The 18750-nt window shown below is 46.1% G+C and overlaps 1 protein-coding gene across 6 annotated transcripts in view; it reads left to right on the forward strand.

The window, feature by feature from the left end:
* Window positions 1-18750, forward strand: part of Ccdc136 (coiled-coil domain containing 136) — a 30843-nt gene that overhangs the window by 4832 nt on the left and 7261 nt on the right. For 2 of the 6 annotated variants that reach the window (XM_028762617.1, XM_028762618.1), the window contains exons 5-16: window positions 4811-5131; window positions 8184-8295; window positions 9052-9220; window positions 10247-10384; window positions 10712-10870; window positions 11350-11520; window positions 11885-12070; window positions 13833-14027; window positions 14485-14709; window positions 16123-16629; window positions 16992-17213; window positions 18164-18436. In XM_028762617.1, the coding sequence (XP_028618450.1) occupies window positions 4811-5131; window positions 8184-8295; window positions 9052-9220; window positions 10247-10384; window positions 10712-10870; window positions 11350-11520; window positions 11885-12070; window positions 13833-14027; window positions 14485-14709; window positions 16123-16629; window positions 16992-17213; window positions 18164-18436 (2678 nt within the window). Of the gene's footprint in view, window positions 1-1626; window positions 1727-4810; window positions 5132-8183; window positions 8296-9051; window positions 9221-10246; window positions 10385-10711; window positions 10871-11349; window positions 11521-11884; window positions 12071-13832; window positions 14028-14484; window positions 14710-16122; window positions 16630-16991; window positions 17214-18163; window positions 18437-18750 lie in introns of those variants that run through there. The other 4 variants (XM_028762621.1, XM_028762619.1, XM_028762620.1 and 1 more) reach the window with 3 other exon arrangements.

Raw genomic sequence — 18750 nt, forward strand, 5'->3', positions numbered from 1 at the left:
TAGGGTATGCCAGGTAGGGACTGAGGGATGCTGGGAGAACCTAGATGTTAGGTTGTCTTTGGTATGTAAGATATGCACCTCAGTCCCTTGTCCCAGGACAGACTCATGGATGGGGATGAGGTAGGAGTTGGCTAAGTTATTAAGTCATCTTCAGGAAGGTGGTGCTTCAGTTCTGTAATGGGAAGGATCCAACCATGCAAAATCTGATGGAAGAACCTACTAGACAGAAGAACAGCAACTGCAAGGTCCAGAGACGAGAATAAGCATCATGTATTAGGGGGCAGAACCAAGGTCATTGCAAAGTTCATGTGAAGGGCCCTTGTAGGAGAAAGTTGTAAGAAGAAGGCAGAGGTCTGCTTATAGTACGTAGGCCTTTTAGATCAGCCGACAGGGCTAGCTTTCATGGTAGTTGCTATAAGAGGTATTTTCAAAGGCTGGAGTGTCAGATATGTTTTACATTTTTAGTTAGCTCTTTGCCACTTTTCTCCCGTGGTGGGAGTTGAATCCAAGGCTTTTGTCAGGTGCTGACCACTGGGCAACCTCCCTAAACCTTTACTTTACCTTTTCAAAGGAGTATTTTAGAATCCAGGAGGAAGAAATGGAGTCAAGCAAGCTGGTAGGTCCATTTAACTGACTTTTCTTGAATTAAGGCAGTAGAAATGGAGACGATTTGGAACACATTTTGAAGGTGGAGCCTTCATGACTTTGCTAGGAGAAACTGGGTAAATACTGATATCTAGTGGCGTGGGAAAGCTTGGAAAAATTTTGCTTGGGATCTAGAGAATTTAAGAGTTTTTTGGCTGGATGGGTTTGCTGTCCAAAGTGAGTACGTGAAGGAGCCATTTGGATGTATAATCTAGAACTGGGGGAGAGACAAGGGCTGGAAATTAGCTTTGGTAATTATTAACATGCAGACAGCTTTATAATCTATGGGAGATGGACATTCAGTCACACCAAGAGATATCAGAGGGGAGAGAAAGGGTCCATAGAGACTCTCCTAACTAGATGCCCAGGATAGGAGGAATGGCAAAAGAAACGAGATAGAAGGAACACCTAAGTCCATTCTGCCCTGAAAGGGAAGAGAAAAAAAAACGCTTTAGGGAATTGATGACCCACAGCTGTGAAGGGAAGTGAGGCGGCTGCTGGGGTTGGCAAGATGGAGAACCAGGAGACATGGCAGGATGGATTGGGATTGGCGAGAAAAACGGGAGGTCAAATGGAGAACAACCTGAGTACAGATCACGGTGATAAACATTTTTAAGAGAAATAAGGGAAGGTGAGGCGAGATCAAGGGTTTCTTTTTTAAGGCAAGGAACCCTTGATCTTGTTTTTATGGTGAAGGAAAAAGTCCAGTTGAGTCGAGCCAAGTATTAGTGTTTGCTTGGAAAAGAACATTCTTTTCTTCCCAGTATGGAGAAGTCTGGAAATCTGAACGAGCAGGGGGAAATAGAGTGGTCGCTAGAGTTCAAGGAGTCCCAGGCAGGTGAGGGGCTGCGGGTCTCAAACCCACTCCAAGCCCCGCCCCGCGGAAGGAACCTGAGACGGGGCCGTGCGCACGCGCGTTGCCCGTTTCCGCCAAGTGGGGGCGCTCGCGGCCTCAGAGGTACCTAGTGTTCAGAGGCGGTTCCGGCCGCCAAAGCCCCCCCGGGGCGGCACCGGCCGGGAGGCGGGAGCCCCCCCTTTGGAGACCGCTTGTGGGGGGCCGCCGAGATGCAGGCCATAACCAGTAAGTGCGAACTGTCTTCTCTGCCTCTCAAGTCGACTCCCGAATCCTCCGCCGCTCCCCCGAAGGCCGCAGCCCGCAGTCAACCGGCGCCAGCTCTTTGGAACTTGGTCCCTGACTTTCCAACTCCTGGCTGGGCTGTCCCATTCAGCTTCCAAGATGGGTCTGGCCCCTCGCCACCCATCACTACCCCAACTTCAATGATCTAAGAAGGCATTTTACAGAGCCAGGTTCCAAACAGCTACCCAGTGAGGTTTGAGGGTGTGCTAGGGAGATAGTTAGTCTGCGCCCCTAGAATGCCCAGGCCTGGGGTCTTCATCATAGTGACCAGTTGACCCCCATGCTTCTCCCTCCAACTAGACTGAGCTGAGGATCTAGATCTGACCTTGTAAACTCTTGTACTGTGGAATATATTTGTGTTGCGGGTTGTTTTGGTTGGTCTTCTGATCTCTTGGCCATGAACTTTACAGGATCAGGGAACATGCTGGTTTTATTTACTTCCTTTCAAATAGAAAATCAAGGTGTGGACATGTAGTTCAGTACCTAGCACACATGAAATTCTGGATTCAACCTTTAGTAAAGGAATTTAAACCAAAATCCAGGAAGTTACACAACCTAGTGCACATACTTGCAGAAAGCAAAGAGACCTGGTGCCCTGTCCACTTAAATTGATATTGGCCATATATCCAAATGGGTGCTTTCTCCCTCCTCCCCTCCCTCCCAGCTTGACACAGGTTGGTCTCAAACTCCTAGGCTCAAGCAATTCTCTTGCCTCGGCCTCTAGAGTGCTGGGACTATAGACATACACAGCTATGCCCTTATCTTATAGAACACCCGTGTGCTCTTAACATGTAATTTTGCATATACAGAAGAAACTGAGTTAAAATTGAATCATGAGCCCCTCCCTCCTACATGACTACAGTAAATGTTTATTGAACTGGATTTTGGTTTAAATTCCTTTACTAAAGGTTGAATCCAGCATCTCATGTGTGCTAGGTACTAAACTACATCCCCACACCCTGACTTTCTATTTGAAAGGAAGTAAATAGAACCCGCATGTTCCCTGTCTTCATAAAGTTTATAGCCAAGTGAGGATGGAATTGAACACAGGCACATGTGCTGCAGAGTTCAAGGTGCTACATGAGCCTTGAGGGTTCCTCATAACTTTTGGAGGAGGTGGAGGAGAGATTAGAAAAAGATGAAATTTGAGTGTTTGCTAGAGTACACAGGGGATAGGACATGGGGACAGTATACCTGGTGAAGTCCAGTTCTTTGTCGTCCCTTAATCCTGCCCACACTTCTGAATTCTTACTGAAATCCATGACTTTAACTGTCCACTTTGGAGTTCTTTTCACCCATTCCAAATGGGTGCCTGCATCCAGAAATCTGAGATGCAAAGCTAGACGTAGTGACTCATGCCTGTAATCTCATCAGTTGGGAGGCTGAGTTTGAGACCAGCCTGTGCTACAGAATGAGACACTGTCTTAAAAACAACAAAAGAACAGAGGAACTCTTGAGTTCCAGAACAGCCAGGGCTACACAGAGAAACCTATTTCAAAACACCAAAAAAAGAAACAAAAAAAATTAAACAAACTAAAACAACCGCAGATGATCCACAGGATTATGGCACCTTTGTTTTGCAAGTTAAAATATAAGCATAATCCATATATAAAGTGAAAATCAAGCAACACCAGTATAACAGGGAGACTAGAACTCCTGGAATGTCACCCCACTCCTCTGTGACTGTGTGAATGCACATGTATGCCTGTGAATGTGGAGACCAGGAGTCAGTGTCAAGTGTCTTCCTCACTCTCCCCTTTACGTTTTGAGACAGGGTCTCTCACTAAACCAAGAGCCTGCTGTTTCAGCCAAACTGGCAAGCCAGTAGGCTCCAGGGATCTGTCCCTGCCTCCTACCCACACTCCACAGTCCCAAGGGTTAGGGTTACTGACTCATGCCACCACGTCTGGGTTTATGTGGACGCTGGGAATCTGGACTCAGGGCCTTAACTCTTGTGTGGCAAGCACCTCACTGACTAAGCCCTTTTCCCAGCCTTGAAGCAATGCTTTGGGGCATAGATCTTCTTAGACTTTTTCTGTATCTTTAAGTATTTATGTTGTGCAGTAACTAACTTGTTTCTCATTCTACCTAATATATGGTAGTTATATTTTTCTAGTTAGCAAAGAGGTTTTTGAAGGCTTAGAAGTGTTATAGACACTGGCTTTACTTAAGCCCTCTTGGTGAACTGTATCATGATTCAAACAGTTGATATTGTCAGTCACCATGTAGGTTATTATTCCATGTTTTATTATTTTGTGATGAACTTTTTAAATTTGACCTTGAATTCTAAATGTGTGCGATTTTACATCCTGTGCTTACAGGAAGTTTGGAGCAAAGGGGAGCCTCTGAGGTCTTATATTTCCTAAGCTCCAGGATGGATAGGTGAAAATACTCTGAAATTTTTTTTTTACCCAGGAAATTTTTAGAAAGACTTAGGACGCTGATAAGATACTATCTATTAGATGTTTTGTTTCATTTTGCTGGGTAGAATATCTAGCCCAGGCTGGACATAGATTCACAAGATAGCTGAGAAGGACCTTGAATTTCTGATCTTTGTGCTTCCACCTCTCAAGTTTTGGAATGACAAGTGTGACTCACCACACCTAGTTTGTTTGGTTCTTAATTGTGATTTTCTTAGGCATACTTAATACTTTTTCTGTTTGTTTATAATGTTTTTACTCTGTAGATTAGTGTACAAAGCAGTAGGTTTCCTTAGAGCATTTCTGTGCATATGTCACTGAACCCTATTCTCGAGCATTCCATCCTTTTTGTTCATACTAGCCCATGTGCTAGTGATGAGCAAAGCCTCAGCGTCTGCCTGTTTACCACACTTTAGTACACAGAGTTCCTCTCTGTTCCCCTCTTAGGCATCCTTTCATCTATACCATACGATGTTCCGCTTGTCTGGTGGGGTAAAGCCTAGGGTGTCAGTGGTTTCCAGACAGCAGGGAAGCCTCTCTTGAATACTGGGTTTCCAGACTATGCTCATTCACTTCTTGACCACCAACCTTTGTTTTTGTTTTTCAGGTGAGCTGCAACATCTACGGGAGGAGATTTCCCTGTTAGAGCATGAGAAAGAAAGTGAACTTAAAGAAATAGAACAGGAGTTGCATTTGGCCCAAGCAGAGATCCAGAATCTACGGCAAGCTGCAGCAGATTCTGCAACTGAACATGAGAGCGACATAGCATCCTTGCAGGATGATCTCTGCCGGTTGCAGAATGAACTGGATGACATGGAACGCATTCGAGGGGATTATGAGATGGAAATTGCCTCGCTCCGTGCAGAAATGGAATTGAAGACTTCTGAACCATCTGCTTTAAGTATCTCAGACTTCTCTGGGATGCAAGGTATGAGACTTTCTGGTCTGTTCACTCAGCTGAACAGAGGAGAGGACATTATAGATAGGAAGGTAGTGGAAGAGTAGTGGTAGATTACGCACTAGAAACCTCTAGAAAAAAAATCCCTGTGTTTACTTTGAGACTGGAGAGAAAAACTCAGCTGTTACATAACCAGTCCATGTGGTGTAAGGATTAGAGATGGACCCTAGAGATTTTTAACAGAGAGCTGTTGGGCACTCGTTGGTTTGAGTATGGGAAAGTGTCCAGGTCTGGGGTAGCTACAGAAGGGTAGATACGGTTTCCAAAACCCTTCCTGCTGCTGTAGCATCATGGCTCTTTGCCTGAACCTGTTTAGGCCTCTAGCCCAGCATCTAAGATCTAGAATGCTAATTCTTAGCTTCATTTAGCTCTCCTGAGTAGAATCTTTGGAAGGCAATAAACGGGAGCACAAGACAGCTGGAGAGGAAAAAAGGTTATTTCTAGTAATGCATGTGGTACTCAGAAGCTTCGAGCCCTGTTTCAGACTGTCTCCCAGCTAGTTGCTAGGATTCCTGACATCAGAGGGTTTGCCTTTATTCTAGCCTAGATTTATGGTCTGAGTATAACAGAGGCCCTATATTTGGCCAGGTCAAGCAGAGACAGTCAACAAGGAAATCAAAGAATTGCAATCTTTCCAGCTGTATTAAGCTTTTCAGAAAGAGTTGCCTTTGGCCAGGCGGTGCCAGGAGAGGGAGGCAGCACAGAGGAGAGGGTGCAGCTAGAGTTGACCTAACCTGAGTCAAAAACCTGGCTCTAGTTAGGTTAGCAGGATTAACTCCGTCAAGTTATTGTCTCCAAACCTCATTTCTATATCAGATGGATGAACCCCACTTGGTTAATAAAATTTTACTGCAGGATGGGACACTGGGACAAAAAAATGGGCCCAAGGAAAACACAGAGAAACCTGAGTGCTCTGTGGAATGGATGGCTTTTGCTCTTTAGTCATGACAGGTAGGCAGTGGTGACCTCAGATGCTTTACAGCTGAGGATCCGAGGTGAGAATTCTCCCAGTGAACTTTGGACCGGCTTCTTTTGTTGTGTTAGTCTAAAACTGTCCTAAAATCAAAGGTTTATTTAAGCAGGAGGTCTTATGCAAGGCTATTTCAAGGATTAAATGAAGGTCAAAACCATCAAGTCTTCATACACAGTTCTCATCACAGTTTTTCTTACTTCCCACAGTAATCTTCAGGAGTTTTTCTATCTATCTATCTATCTATCTATCTATCTATCTATCTATCTATCTATCTAACTATTTTCTTTTGAGACAGATCTCTCTACATAGCCCTGGCTGTCCTAGAATTTGTTATTCATAGACCAGGCTGACCTTAAATTCACAAAGGTCTGTCTGCCTATGCCTCTGCCTCCCAAATGCTGGGATTTAAGCTTGTGCCACCATGCCTGGACCTGTCTAAGAACTTCTGATTGGATTAAAGAAGAAACATTAAAACTGGTGTTTAGGGGTATTGAATCTTCTTACAAGTAAAATATTGTATATTGTAATTAAGGCCAATTAGTGCATCTGAAATTTTAGTAGAATTAGTGTTTTAAGTGCTGTGATTCTTTTTGCGTGTATGAGTGTGTGCTGTGTGTGTGTTGGGCTAAGGGAAGCACTGCCATCTGCACACACTGTAGAAGCCAGAGGTTGATGTGGGTATCTGCCTCTATCAGTGTCCACCAGACCTTTTTTTGAGACAGGATCTGTTACTGAGCCTGAGGTTTACCACCTTGGATAGACTGACTCACTAGGCAGCCCCCAGGATCTATCAGTCTCCACACCCTCAGTGCTGCTGGGCTTATAGGTACAAGCTGCCATTCCTGGCTTTTTAATGGGGATATTGGGAATCTGAACTTAGATCCTCATGTTCATACAAGCAAACACTTTACCTACTCAGCCACTTCCCCAGCCCCAGTAATATTATTTTTTCTTGAAATATTTATTTAGTTTTATTTATATGTACATGTATCTGTGTGTCTGCCACATGATTTGTGTAGCTGCTGAGTCCAGAAGTAGGCACTGAGCTGAAATTGTAGGTGGTTATAAGCCAGATAACATGGGTGCTGGAAACTGATTTCGCTCTTGTAGAAAAGCATGAACTCACTTAAAGACTGAGCCATCCCCAGCCCTGTTGGTTCTTATGCATAAAGAGAAAAAGCATGGGTATTTGTAGCAACTGGGAAATTTTAACCAGTCTCTTCTCTGTTCTAATGCTTGAGAAAAACAAGCACTTTAGATTGGGATGGGCTTTCCTGTCAGCAAATGAAGAAAATGAATATGACTTGGGGGGAGCATGCTCGCTGGCTGTGCACTGTAAGGCCCTAGGTGTGATCCCAGGCACCATTCCTCCTCACCAACAACCAACCAACCAGACAAAACCCCACAAGGAATATTTATCTGTCCCCAGGCCAGTGTCTTCAGTGTGAAGATAAAGGAAGGGAAGGATGGTCAGCATGAGTGAGTTGTCTATGAAAGTCAGATCTGGAATGTAGAAGGTGGCAGTTCACATCTCACAGGGCTTTGGACTAAAAGCATCATGGTGGCTGTACTTGTGTCTCAGTGGCTAGAGTCCTTGCCAGACTTGCATGGAGCTCTGTACTGCATAAAAAGACAGGCACTCAGGAGGAGGACGTGGGAAGATCTGAAGTTTAGAGTCAGAGACCAACCTAGGCTACCTGAGGCTCTATCTCAAAAAGAAAAAAAGGAAGGAAGGAAGGAAGAAAGACAGATAGAAAGACAGACAAACAATGGGGAGGTAACTATAGTTAACTAGAAACTTAAATACAATAAATTCAATTTATTTAAACCTTCAAGACCTCCTAAACACGCAGGATGATATTTCAGTTGGAGCTTCAAGAATGAATAGATTGGGTATCTATTCTCTGCCTCAGAAAAAGAGAAGCTATGTAGCCCTTTGCGTTGCATTTCCATTCAGGAAATCTTGGGTTTGGTCACCAGTGCTTCTGTCCACTGAGGAAGCACTCACTCATCTCTCTCCTCTCATCTCTCTCTGCTTTCCTTCTGCAGAGGAACTACACCAACTTCGGGAGCGCTACCACTTTCTGAATGAGGAGTACCAGGCCTTGCGGGAGAGCAACAGCAGCCTCACAGGGCAGCTTGCTGAGCTGGAGAGCGACAGGTATAGCCAGGACACAGGGGGTCTGCAGTCCCTTAGGCTTCCCAGAAGATGGAGGCTGGGATCATGAGTATCTCTGTTCCTGTAGGCATTTCTGTGTCCTCCCAAGGGTGTGAAGACCTCCCGAGAGCAGGCTCGGAATGCCACCAAACTCTGTCAGAACTATAGTGAAGTGATCCATAAAATGCAGTTTTCCTCTGTTCTTGGCATTAGAGTCTAGCTAGCTCTGCTTTTTATTAGATCAGCTGAGATCCCTTTGCCATCCGCACAGATGTGGTTCAGTGTAGTGGGATAGAACAGCGTTCCTAATGCTGTGGCCACTTAATACAGTTCCTCATGTTGTAGTGATCCTCAACCATAACATCTTGTCTGTGCTACTTCATAGCTGTAATTTTACTACTGTTATGAACTGCAATGTAAACATCTGATATGTAGGACATCTGATGTGGCCCGCAAAGGGGTCGTGACCTGCAGGTTGAGAACCACTGGCACAGAGCCTCTAGGTTATCTATGTCTTGACATCAGAACCAGCCTTGAAACCAACTAGGTCAGTCATCATAGGTTGTTCCAAAGTTAAAATGCCCATGTAGTGAAGTGCTGGAGGCTTTGTGTAATCTTCTAAACATGTTCATCTGAGAGGTGAAGCTCAAAAAAGGCTCTTTAGTGATTTTGGCCTAACTGGAAGCACTGGGCTCACCTGACAGGTGATACCAGGCAGAGAGAGCTCCTCCCAACACAGCCCTGGGTTCTGGATTACAGGACACGAAGAGCAACAGAACGATGGTTGGAATCTCACATGCTAAGGAGTATGATGTCCTCAGAGTCTCAGACTTCCGAACTGGATTTCCCAGAGCCTGACCCTGTGATGCAGCTTTTGCGCCAGCAGCTGATGGGAGCTGAGGAACAGATGCAGGACATGCAGGACAAGGTAGGCGACAGAGGGTGGAGAGGCAGGCTCCTGCTACCATCTCTCTCACCTTTCCCTGGCCTGCAGTAGGGATGGAGCTAACAGAGGAGCCCTGTACTATGGGAGGGTATCCTGGGTATCCTGGGTCTTGCCTGACTGATAGAAGTCACCTGTCAAGGGATGACATTTCAATCAGACAATGGACCAGATGTTTAGTAGTGGTCCATACAACTATATGGATGCTGAAAACTCTTACCCATACTGATACTGCAGTGCAGCATGTTACTGAACATGTGTGCACATAAGCCTACGGTGAGAAGCTGCCAGTCGTGCGGCAGGACGACACATGCCGTTGTTACATAGTACAGTGACCTGAAGAGTGCTGATGTTTGATGTTTCCACCATACTATGTTTTGCTGTTATTTTAAAAACAAAAAGTGTTCATTATAAAACAGGATACCAGAAGGGCAATGGTGGCTCACATCTTTAATCTCAGCACTTGAGAGGCAGAAGCGGGCAGATCTCTTGAGTTTGAGGCCAGTCTGATGAAGTTTCAGGATGTCCAGGACTACACAGAGAAAGAAACCCTGTCTCAGAAAACAACAACAAAAACAAAAAGACCAGGATGCCATGTTATACTGACAGCATCTTCAAATATCTTTGCTATCTCTATTAATGGAATTGTTTTCATTTGTGCTTAGTTCACTGTCAAGGTACACATTAGCATCCCAGGAGTAATAAAACACAGTCACAAACACACATGCTGTGCTTATCTAAGTTTGTGTAAGTGTACTCTATGATGGTCATGCAATAATTCAGTAGTATAATGACACATTTCTCAGCATGAGTGTACATTGCTATCTGATACCTGACTAAATTCTAATCAAAGGAATGACATATTTTCCCAGGTCAGTGTGTGTGTGTGTGTGTGTGTGTGTGTGTGTGGTGTGTGTGTGTGTGTGTGTGTGTGTGTGTGTGTGTGGTGTGTGTCTGTCTGTCTGTCTGTCTCATCTACTACAAATCAGCCCCATTCTGTTTCCCACACAGTGTAAGAACCTGTATTGTGAATTGGAAGAGCTACAGCATCACCGCAGAACCAGTGAAGAGGAGCAGAAGCGGCTGCAGAGGGAGCTCAAGTGTGCCCAGAGTGAGGTGCTCCGGTTTCAGACCTCCCACAGCACCCAGGTAAACACTGCTGGGGGAGGAAGGGCAGCAGGGCTCAGTCACTGTCTCCAGGGAGGCTGGACATCAGGAATGAGGCTGAACTCTGCTGACTCTTACCCTGTGACCAGAACCCAACAGCATCACCCAAAGCCCCTGCATATAGAAGCCACGTGGGATGGCATGTAGAAAGGTGCCATTATTGAGTGTCTTCATCACTGAAGAAACCCAGCCATAGATCCAGAGAGCTTCTTCTCAAGGTCTCTGCATCAGAAAAATATCACAAAAGCCTGGATAGGGCTCTGCTGCTTCTTGAGAGTAACTGCTCTACCCACGTCCCCCTTACTACAGAATGAGGAACTGAAGAGCAGGCTCTGTGCCCTGCAGCAAAAGTATGATGCTAGCCAGGATGAGCACAGTGAGCTTCTGAAGGTGCAGATGCAGCTTGAGACCGAGCTCCAGCAGCTCAGACACCTCAGATGCACACCTGTAGAGAGCCAGAGTGAAAAGGTAACAGTGCCAAAGGGAAAGGGACAGTAGAGGGAGGGGCCAGCAGCACTGGCTTGAGGTTTGGGGGTGTGGATAATAGTAACTGCAGAGCTGGGGATAGGCTTTTGGTAGACTCCCTGCCGAGAGTGCTCGAGGTCCTAGGTTCAGTCCCTAGCATTGAAACAAGACAGAAGGAGACAGCTGGTTTTTGAGCCTAGTGTGGTAGAACATATCTGTTATGACAGCACTACGAAGATAAAAGCAGAAGAATCAGGAGTTCAAAGCCAGTGCCAGCTGCATAGACTGGGTTTTATGAGATGAGATTACATTTGTTTGTAAACAGGCAAGCCAACAAGATAACTGTCATCTTCAAGTTCTGCATAGGTGGGAGGACAGGTGGCCAGTGAGAGGAGGAGGTAGTCTGACTGGTCAGTGGCTGAGTCAGGAGAAGAGCAAGGTCATAAAAGCCAGCACTACTACCCAAAGCCCCCTGCATGCAGGAGCTAATGTGCCGGCTCCAGAAGCTGCAGGCTCAGCACCAGTGCAGTGTGAATGAGAAGGAGCAGCTTCTAGAAGTCCAGCATCACCTGCACGACAAGCTGCGGTGCCATGAATCAGAGGTGCATCGTCTCCGAGACATGGTGGACTGCTTGCGAGAGACAAATGAGAAGGTAAAAGGAAGGCCAGGCCAGGAGCACATAGCCAGGCAGGCTCTTCTGTGAGGGTAAGCGGAGCGGGGCTTCTGGAGTTCTGTGGAGGACTGCTGCTGAGGTGGACCCAGGACATGTAGAAAGAGCTGCTTTTGAGATATCCAGTTTCCTTCTATTTTAAACCAGAAAATCAGCCTTCAGAAAGGAATCCTGTTGCTTCCTTCAGGAGGAAGTCTCACAAGGTCAGGGTGTCAAGCCTGTTAAGGATAGGTCTGTTTGGTTCTCCCTGGCTGGGATGAAGTTAGGGTTGGAAAGGTAAGGGGTGGAAAGATCTGAGTGAGGCAGTAGTTGTACATGGGATGATGGCTCTGCCTTCCCTACCCAGAATTCAGGGATATACATCCAGCTTCAGGAGATGAAGGGATTGTATCAGTTCAGCAGGGATGAGCTGGAGCGCCACAAGCACATGTATGACCAGCTGGAGCAGGACTTCCTGCTCTGCCAGCAGGAGCTGACAGAGCTCAAGTCCAACCAGTCCATTTGTGAAGAGAACGGAAACTGCTCGAACAAGGTAATTGTACTTCAGAGTGTTAAGTGCTCCTGGTACCAGCTTGGGAGAGAGGAGAAACAAAGACAAGGGATGAGGTCACCCAACTAAAGCAGAAGACAAAGGCAGACCCATGTCTACTGGCCTTAAAACAGTTCGCCTTGAACTTGACTTGAATAAGAACCATAGCTTAGTAGATCAATGCATTTGGTCTCAGTCAATATGAACATCTGTTTTTTCATATGACCCCATGTAAATATGTATTTCTGCATTGGTATTATAACTGTATTGATGTCTTATCATTTGAAGGGAGGCACATACACATATGTTTAACTAAACTAAAAGGATTTCTGAAACAGGTTGCAGGTGATTTTAAGGGTATGGTCTGTACCCAGAATGCTGATTTTAGTATTGGAAGAACCAGTGCTCTTTTAGGGTGTAGTCAGACTTGAAGTAAATTCTCAAATCTTGAATTTTGCTCTAAATTAAACAAAATGCTGTCTTTTTTTTTTTTCTTTATGGTGAGGAGTGCTGAGACAGAGTCTCAGTGTTTAGACTAGGTTACCCTTGAACTTGTGGCAATCCTCCTGCTTCCACCTCTATTGCTCAGATTACAGGCATGTACCACCATTCCCAGCTTGGTACAAAACAATCTTTTTGTCTCACTTTCTTGAAGAAAGCAATTCCAGTAGTGATACATAAGGGTTTGTTCACTTTTCTGTGGTGTCTGAGACGTCAGTCAGCCTTTGCCATTTACCCTGCTGAGCACTGTCTGCCCTTGATTGTGACAGGAGTTGGAAAGGAGGGGAGCCCCTGGGAGAAAAGGCATAAGTCTTGGGAGATGGTGGGGCTGGTCACATTCTGCGAGGGTGCTCTGGCTCCTGCCTCTCCCAGTAGTAGACTGTGTCCTGAGGGAAAGGCCTTTATGATTTAGAGGATTGAGAAGGTTACAGTCTAGCTGCCATTCCATCCCAGGGCTTGCATTTTGCCCGCTTTCTTCACTCTCCCTCGGCTGAGAGACCCACTGGATCTCTGACTTGCTTCAATACCTCTACAGGGCTGTAGCTTACAAGAGGTGAAAGACATGCTGGTGTACACATCACTGAGATTCTCCTTGATTTTAAAATACCTGGTTCTGAGAATCAGAGGCTAATGTAGCTTTAACTCAAATTCAGCAATGGCTCCTATTTTACTAAAGGTTTTACGGTATGATTAAGACTAGGGATGTAGCTCCATGGTAGAGCACTGGCCTAGCATGCATGAGGTCCTAGGTTCAATTTCCAACATGGGCAATACAAAAATAAGAAAAATTATGTCCAAATTAAGTCCTTATTGATGAGGTAAATAAATTAAGTCTAAAAACAATTGACAGAGTGACTTGAACTGGTGTTCCCTGCAGTTCAGGGAGATGGAGAGAGTGTGCTGCAGGAAAGGGCCAGGGAATAGGGAAGGAAGGAAGGAAGGAAGGAAGGAAGGAAGGAAGGAAGGAAGGAAGGAAGGAAGGAAGGGCATTGAAATCACTGCTTCTCAAGCCACTTTCTGGGGGCATGGCAGATGAACTTAGAACACAGACATTGAGAGTACAGGTGGAGTTCTCAGAACTACCTGATGGGGTCCCCCCTTAGCATAGAGGTCTGGTCTGCACAAGACCACCAGTCCAGGGTGACTGAATAAGGAAGAGAGGGGGCCTAAAAAGTCACAGGAGGCAGGGAGCACATAGTGTTCTGCCAGCCCCCTAAATATACCTTCAGTAGTAACCATGCCCTGCACTCCTCCTGACCCATAGTGTGATGCACTGGTGGCCAGACTGACAGAATTGCAGGACAAGTTCAAAGCCAGCCAGCAGGAGATTGCGCACCTGCAGATGGAACAGTGTGAGCTCCTGGAGGATCAGAGGAGGCTGCAGGAGGAGCAGGGCCAGCTGCAGGAAGAGCTGCATAGGCTCACATTCCCACAGCCCAAATGTGGCCTCTTGCAGAAGGTACTCATTGCCAGGGTGAGACCATTGATCAGGGGGAGGCTGCATTGAGAAGCTTCCAGGTATAGCTGTCCATGGGGAAAATAAAAGGGAGGGAAGTGAGTATTTTCCTTTCTTGCCCTAGCGCTTTTTCTTTTCTTACCGTTCTCCCCACAGAGCTGATTTGGGTTTTTCTTCACAAAGGCTTTAAACTTTAAAATACATTTTATATTCTGAAATCTGTGCAGCGTTATATTTTTAGCTATTTGGTCCATCTGGAGGAAGTGCACCTGAAATCACTTTGTGAACTGCAAAATATCCACACATTGGAATCTTTTTTTTTTTTTTCAATTAGCAAAGTTCCATGGAAAAAACCCCTTTCCCCAGAAGGGCTGTGTGAAGCTATGAAGCCCAGCAGGGATGGGGCCAAGGAGGGTGTTTTCCCCTTAATCATCACTTTTCCTTCCTCTTCCCTACTCAGAGTCAGGAGCTGCTTTCAAAGTTGCAAGACCTGTGTGAAATGCAGGTGCTCTACCAAAGCATGCAGGACCAACAGAGAAAACTGATACAGAACCAAGAGTGTGTATTAAAGGAACAGTTAGAGGCACACAAACATCTTCGAGGTTTCAAAGAGTCTAATTTCCAGGAAGTGTTGGCGAACCCTCAAGATGCTAAAGGGCCTAAGTCTTCCAGTTGTGAGAATAAGGTAACCACAGCAGGAGGAAGGGATTTGGTTCTTGTAAGTACAAGTCTGTGACAGGGAAAGGGGCTCTGTGCAAGGGTTGAGTTGGGAAGGCCTATTTGGATAGGAAGCAGGATGAGACTGAAGCCCTAGTCAGCGTCTTCCATGGGCTCCAGTACTCAGACACCCTGAGTATCTCACCCAGAGACACACACTCTGGTTTGATGTTTAGGTACAGAATGATTTTTTTTTTTTTAAAGAGGTGAAGTGAAGGCAGCATCTAGAACAGAGTTTAGGTGCCCCTGAGGTCTGTCTGACTACTGGATTCTGTCCCTACAACATGGCGTTTTCAAAATGTGTGGAATCAGTTCAGTGTTTGTTTTGATTCCTTTGGACTAGCCCTAAATGTGTCATCTTTTGTATGGGCTGGAAAGTCTACTCCATTTTCAGAGTTTATAACCTTTTGAGTCTCCATGAACAAATCTAGCCCCAGTCATCTCCAAGGAAGCAGTTGCAGCAGACAGGTTCATGGTACTGTCTACACTATTTTATTAAATGTTGGGTGATGCTAGCAAAGCCAGATTACAGGGACTAAATAGACAAATGATTGTTTCTCAGACACTGTCAGGTGGTCATACCTGTGAGGTAAGATGGTTGGAATTCTATACAGGTCTGTTCAGAGTTGGGCAATAAATTTGGTCCAAGGTCTCAGTGTAAGCAAGAGTGGGTAGACAGTTTCAGTTCAGGCTAAACCTAACAGTTTTAATATTACCACGAACAAGGAGAATCAGGAATAGAGGAAGTCCAAACTGTGGGACTTCTTGATCATTCCAGGGTGTCAGATATCCAGGCTAAGAGCCTGGGTAACATAGAAATCACGTATAAACTGTTTCCTTGATCAATTATAGCTAATGCTGAATATGTACTCGAGGTATGGAAAACATACTTCCAGGCAGATGGTACAGGGACTAGTGAGGTGTAAGACCTTGGTTCCAAGCCTGTGTCTTCCAAGAAAAGAATTCTAGTCACATTTGCAGCTGGGCTGATTTTACCATGAGGGGTGGTGGTAGAGAGGGCTGAGCCCGAAGGTCTGATGGGTGCACTTGACTTAAGTGTGGTAGGGAGCCAGGGTGTTTGTGAGGCTCGCCTTCACGGCTTCAAGGAGGAAGTTATGCCAGAGTACAGAAGCCAGCAGAACAGGAGCCCTCAAATCACTTAGTACCTGCGCTGGGGAGATGTTTTCAAAGGAGCAGAAAGGTGATATATACCAGTCTCCTGTAGGTTAATTCAAAGACAAAGGCCTTATGAAACGGAGGTGTGTGTGCCCTTTTCTCAGGTAAGCACTCACATCTGCCCTAGAAGAGGGGCAGCTAAGAGGACTGAAGTATCTCACAGTAATGGTGATGTCTCCTGCTCCTCCTGCCTCCCTCCCCCTAGTTCAAAGTGCTTATGGACCAGCTGCAGGCTCTGCAGGTGCTCTATGACAGCAGTCAGAGACAACAGGAGGTTCTGCAGCAGGAGCACGGGCGGCTCATGGAGGAGCGGAGGAGGCTGCAGGCTGAGCTGCAGCTCTGCATGGAGGAGATGCAGCTGCTCCAGACTCAGTCCCCCATGATGAAGCGGAGTCTCGAGTACTGCAGGAGGGGCTCAGGCAGCAGGGCCCCCAGCACTGAGAGCTTCCACAGGAGTTACGACAGTAGCATTGAGGAAAACGAAGGCTATCAGAAGAGTTACGTGAGCTCCCAGCCCAGCAATGAAACCTTCCTCAAGAGCTATGAGAGCGCCACGAGTACCAACGAGGCCTTTCAGAAGAGTTACTGCTCCAGCAGCACAAGTGTGTCCTATAAGAAGAGTTACGGCACTACTAGTAGTTGTGAAACCCTTCACAAGAGTTATGCCAGCAGCAGTACTGATGAGGACCCAGCTGAGCCTGAAGACTTGGAGGTAACCATTGCCAGGTGATTGGTCAGACAGGAAAGATGGGTTCCTTATCTTTGAAAGAAACATCACCAGGGGAAGGGCATATGAATGAGATAGGAGTAGGGTCAGAGCTGGCCTGGAAGACTTCCTGAAGTATGTAAGACTTCTGCTAGTGATTGTCCTGCTTCCTCTTACTCCTGACAGAGGTGGCCTGATTTGGACAAAGACCCCAGGGTTCAGGACTTTGAACATAGTCAGGATGTTCTTTATGGGAAGAAATAAAGCTCCCCCGGCCCCCAGGGAGCTCCAGGAGAGGGCCTAGCAGAGTGTAGGACAGAAATCAAGTGCTCCTTGGGGTGCTGTCATCGATCCCCCACTCTCTGCAGCACTTTGAGGAAACAGTGGCCAAGGTGCTGACCAAGTTGCAGGCAGTGAAGGCCCTGTACCAAGTGAGCCAGGAAGACCACTGCCAGCTGCAGGAGCGGATGACCAGGCTTCTGGCCAAGCAGAAAGAACTGAAGGAGGAGCTGGAATGCTGTGAGAAGGAGTTGAAGGAGTGCATGGAAAACTCTGAGAAGCCTGCAACTCCCCAGAATGACAAGTGTGAGGTAACCGTTGCCAGTGACAGAGATCCTCCTGGCAGTCCCTAGAGCCATTTTAGAGAATGAGGCATGAGGGTGAGGGGACAGGGAGTCTGCTACAACTGACGGGCATTGCTCAGGTGAAGGATATCTCTCCAGTGACCACTGTTCCTGTGATGTACTTGTAATTCCAGTCGACTTTCATGGCATTACTCTCTCCCCTTTGCTGCTTCTATTCTGTCTTTTACTTTGTGCCCCAAAGCACTTGTATGGAGCTCTATTTCTTTATTCGCCAATATTCTTTCATTGTTTTGAGTGCATTGTCTTTTCCCCCCAACTAGATTATATGCACTTTGAGGACAGGGCTCTGATGAGCCAGGGTTCACTGTCCAGTGGGAGGATCACTGTATGTGTGTTTGGGAGAGATAGAACAGATGCAGAGTGATGGCCACATGAGCCTACACTGATTAGTACTTACTGAATGGACCATGTGCTGCCATCAGCTCAGGAAGACAAAACCTGAGATTAGGAGACAAGGTTTTAACTTCATACATTACCAGGAAGGAGCTGCAGGTGCCACACACACTGCCAGGTATTTTCAGCAGTCCCATAAGTAACTAACAGAGGAATGAAGCGGGTGAGATAGGAGTTCCTGGGAAGAGAACGAGATAATAACAACTGCCTGAGCTTCAGAAGTGGTGGCACTCTTGTAGTTATTTCCTAGACAGGTTATGATCAAAAAACATAATATTTTTAATTTAATAATTTTTATCATTCTAGATGCAGATCTTCAGGTATTTCAACTTAGGGGGAAAGCTATCTGTGAAGCCTCTTAGGTTTCATTGCCTTCTTGAACTTCTAATGTCCGCTTCCTTGTGAGCTTTAGCAGGGATATCTGTGAGACAGTGATTCCCTAAGAAAGACCTGGGCTGACTGGGTGGGACTGCTGTGGATAACTGGAGTCCCACTACCAACAGATCAAAGAACTGCAAACTAAGCTGCGGGAGCTGCAGCTGCAGTACCAGGCTAGCATGGATGAGCAGGGCCGGCTTCTGGCAGTGCAGGAGCAGCTGGAGGGGCAGCTGCAGTGCTGCCAAGAAGAACTCCGTCAGCTCAAAGAAAACAGGCCCTCTTTTAGCTCAGAAGCCAGGGGCAAGAATGTCAATAAGAATATGAACAAGAATGCCAATGGAGTTAGAAATAAGAAGTTGGGCACGGCATGCTCAGAGGATTCATTTGAGAATGAAAAGGTGAGTCCCAGCCTTAGAAGCCAGAGAGGCAGTGGGTGGAAGAGGCCCTGGGAAGAAACATCACTTCCACTAACAATTCCTTCTAAGTAAGACACTGAAGAAGTACACTCTTGGTACCACTAATAACTACAAGAGTTCCAACTTTATAAGAGTTTGGCCACTTTTCTGGGTGCTATGGGGAGAATACCCAGCAATTGGTTTCACTAGCCTAGTTCCATCTCTGGGACCCTTGTTGTTCCTGGGTTACATGATCAAAGCCCATCATTACACGATGAAAGTCCAACTAGATGGAGAGAAAGGAATTTATTGACACA

Source organism: Grammomys surdaster, unplaced genomic scaffold (genome assembly GCF_004785775.1).
Source record: "Grammomys surdaster isolate TR1022 unplaced genomic scaffold, NIH_TR_1.0 134, whole genome shotgun sequence".
Classification (NCBI taxonomy): domain Eukaryota; kingdom Metazoa; phylum Chordata; class Mammalia; order Rodentia; family Muridae; genus Grammomys; species Grammomys surdaster.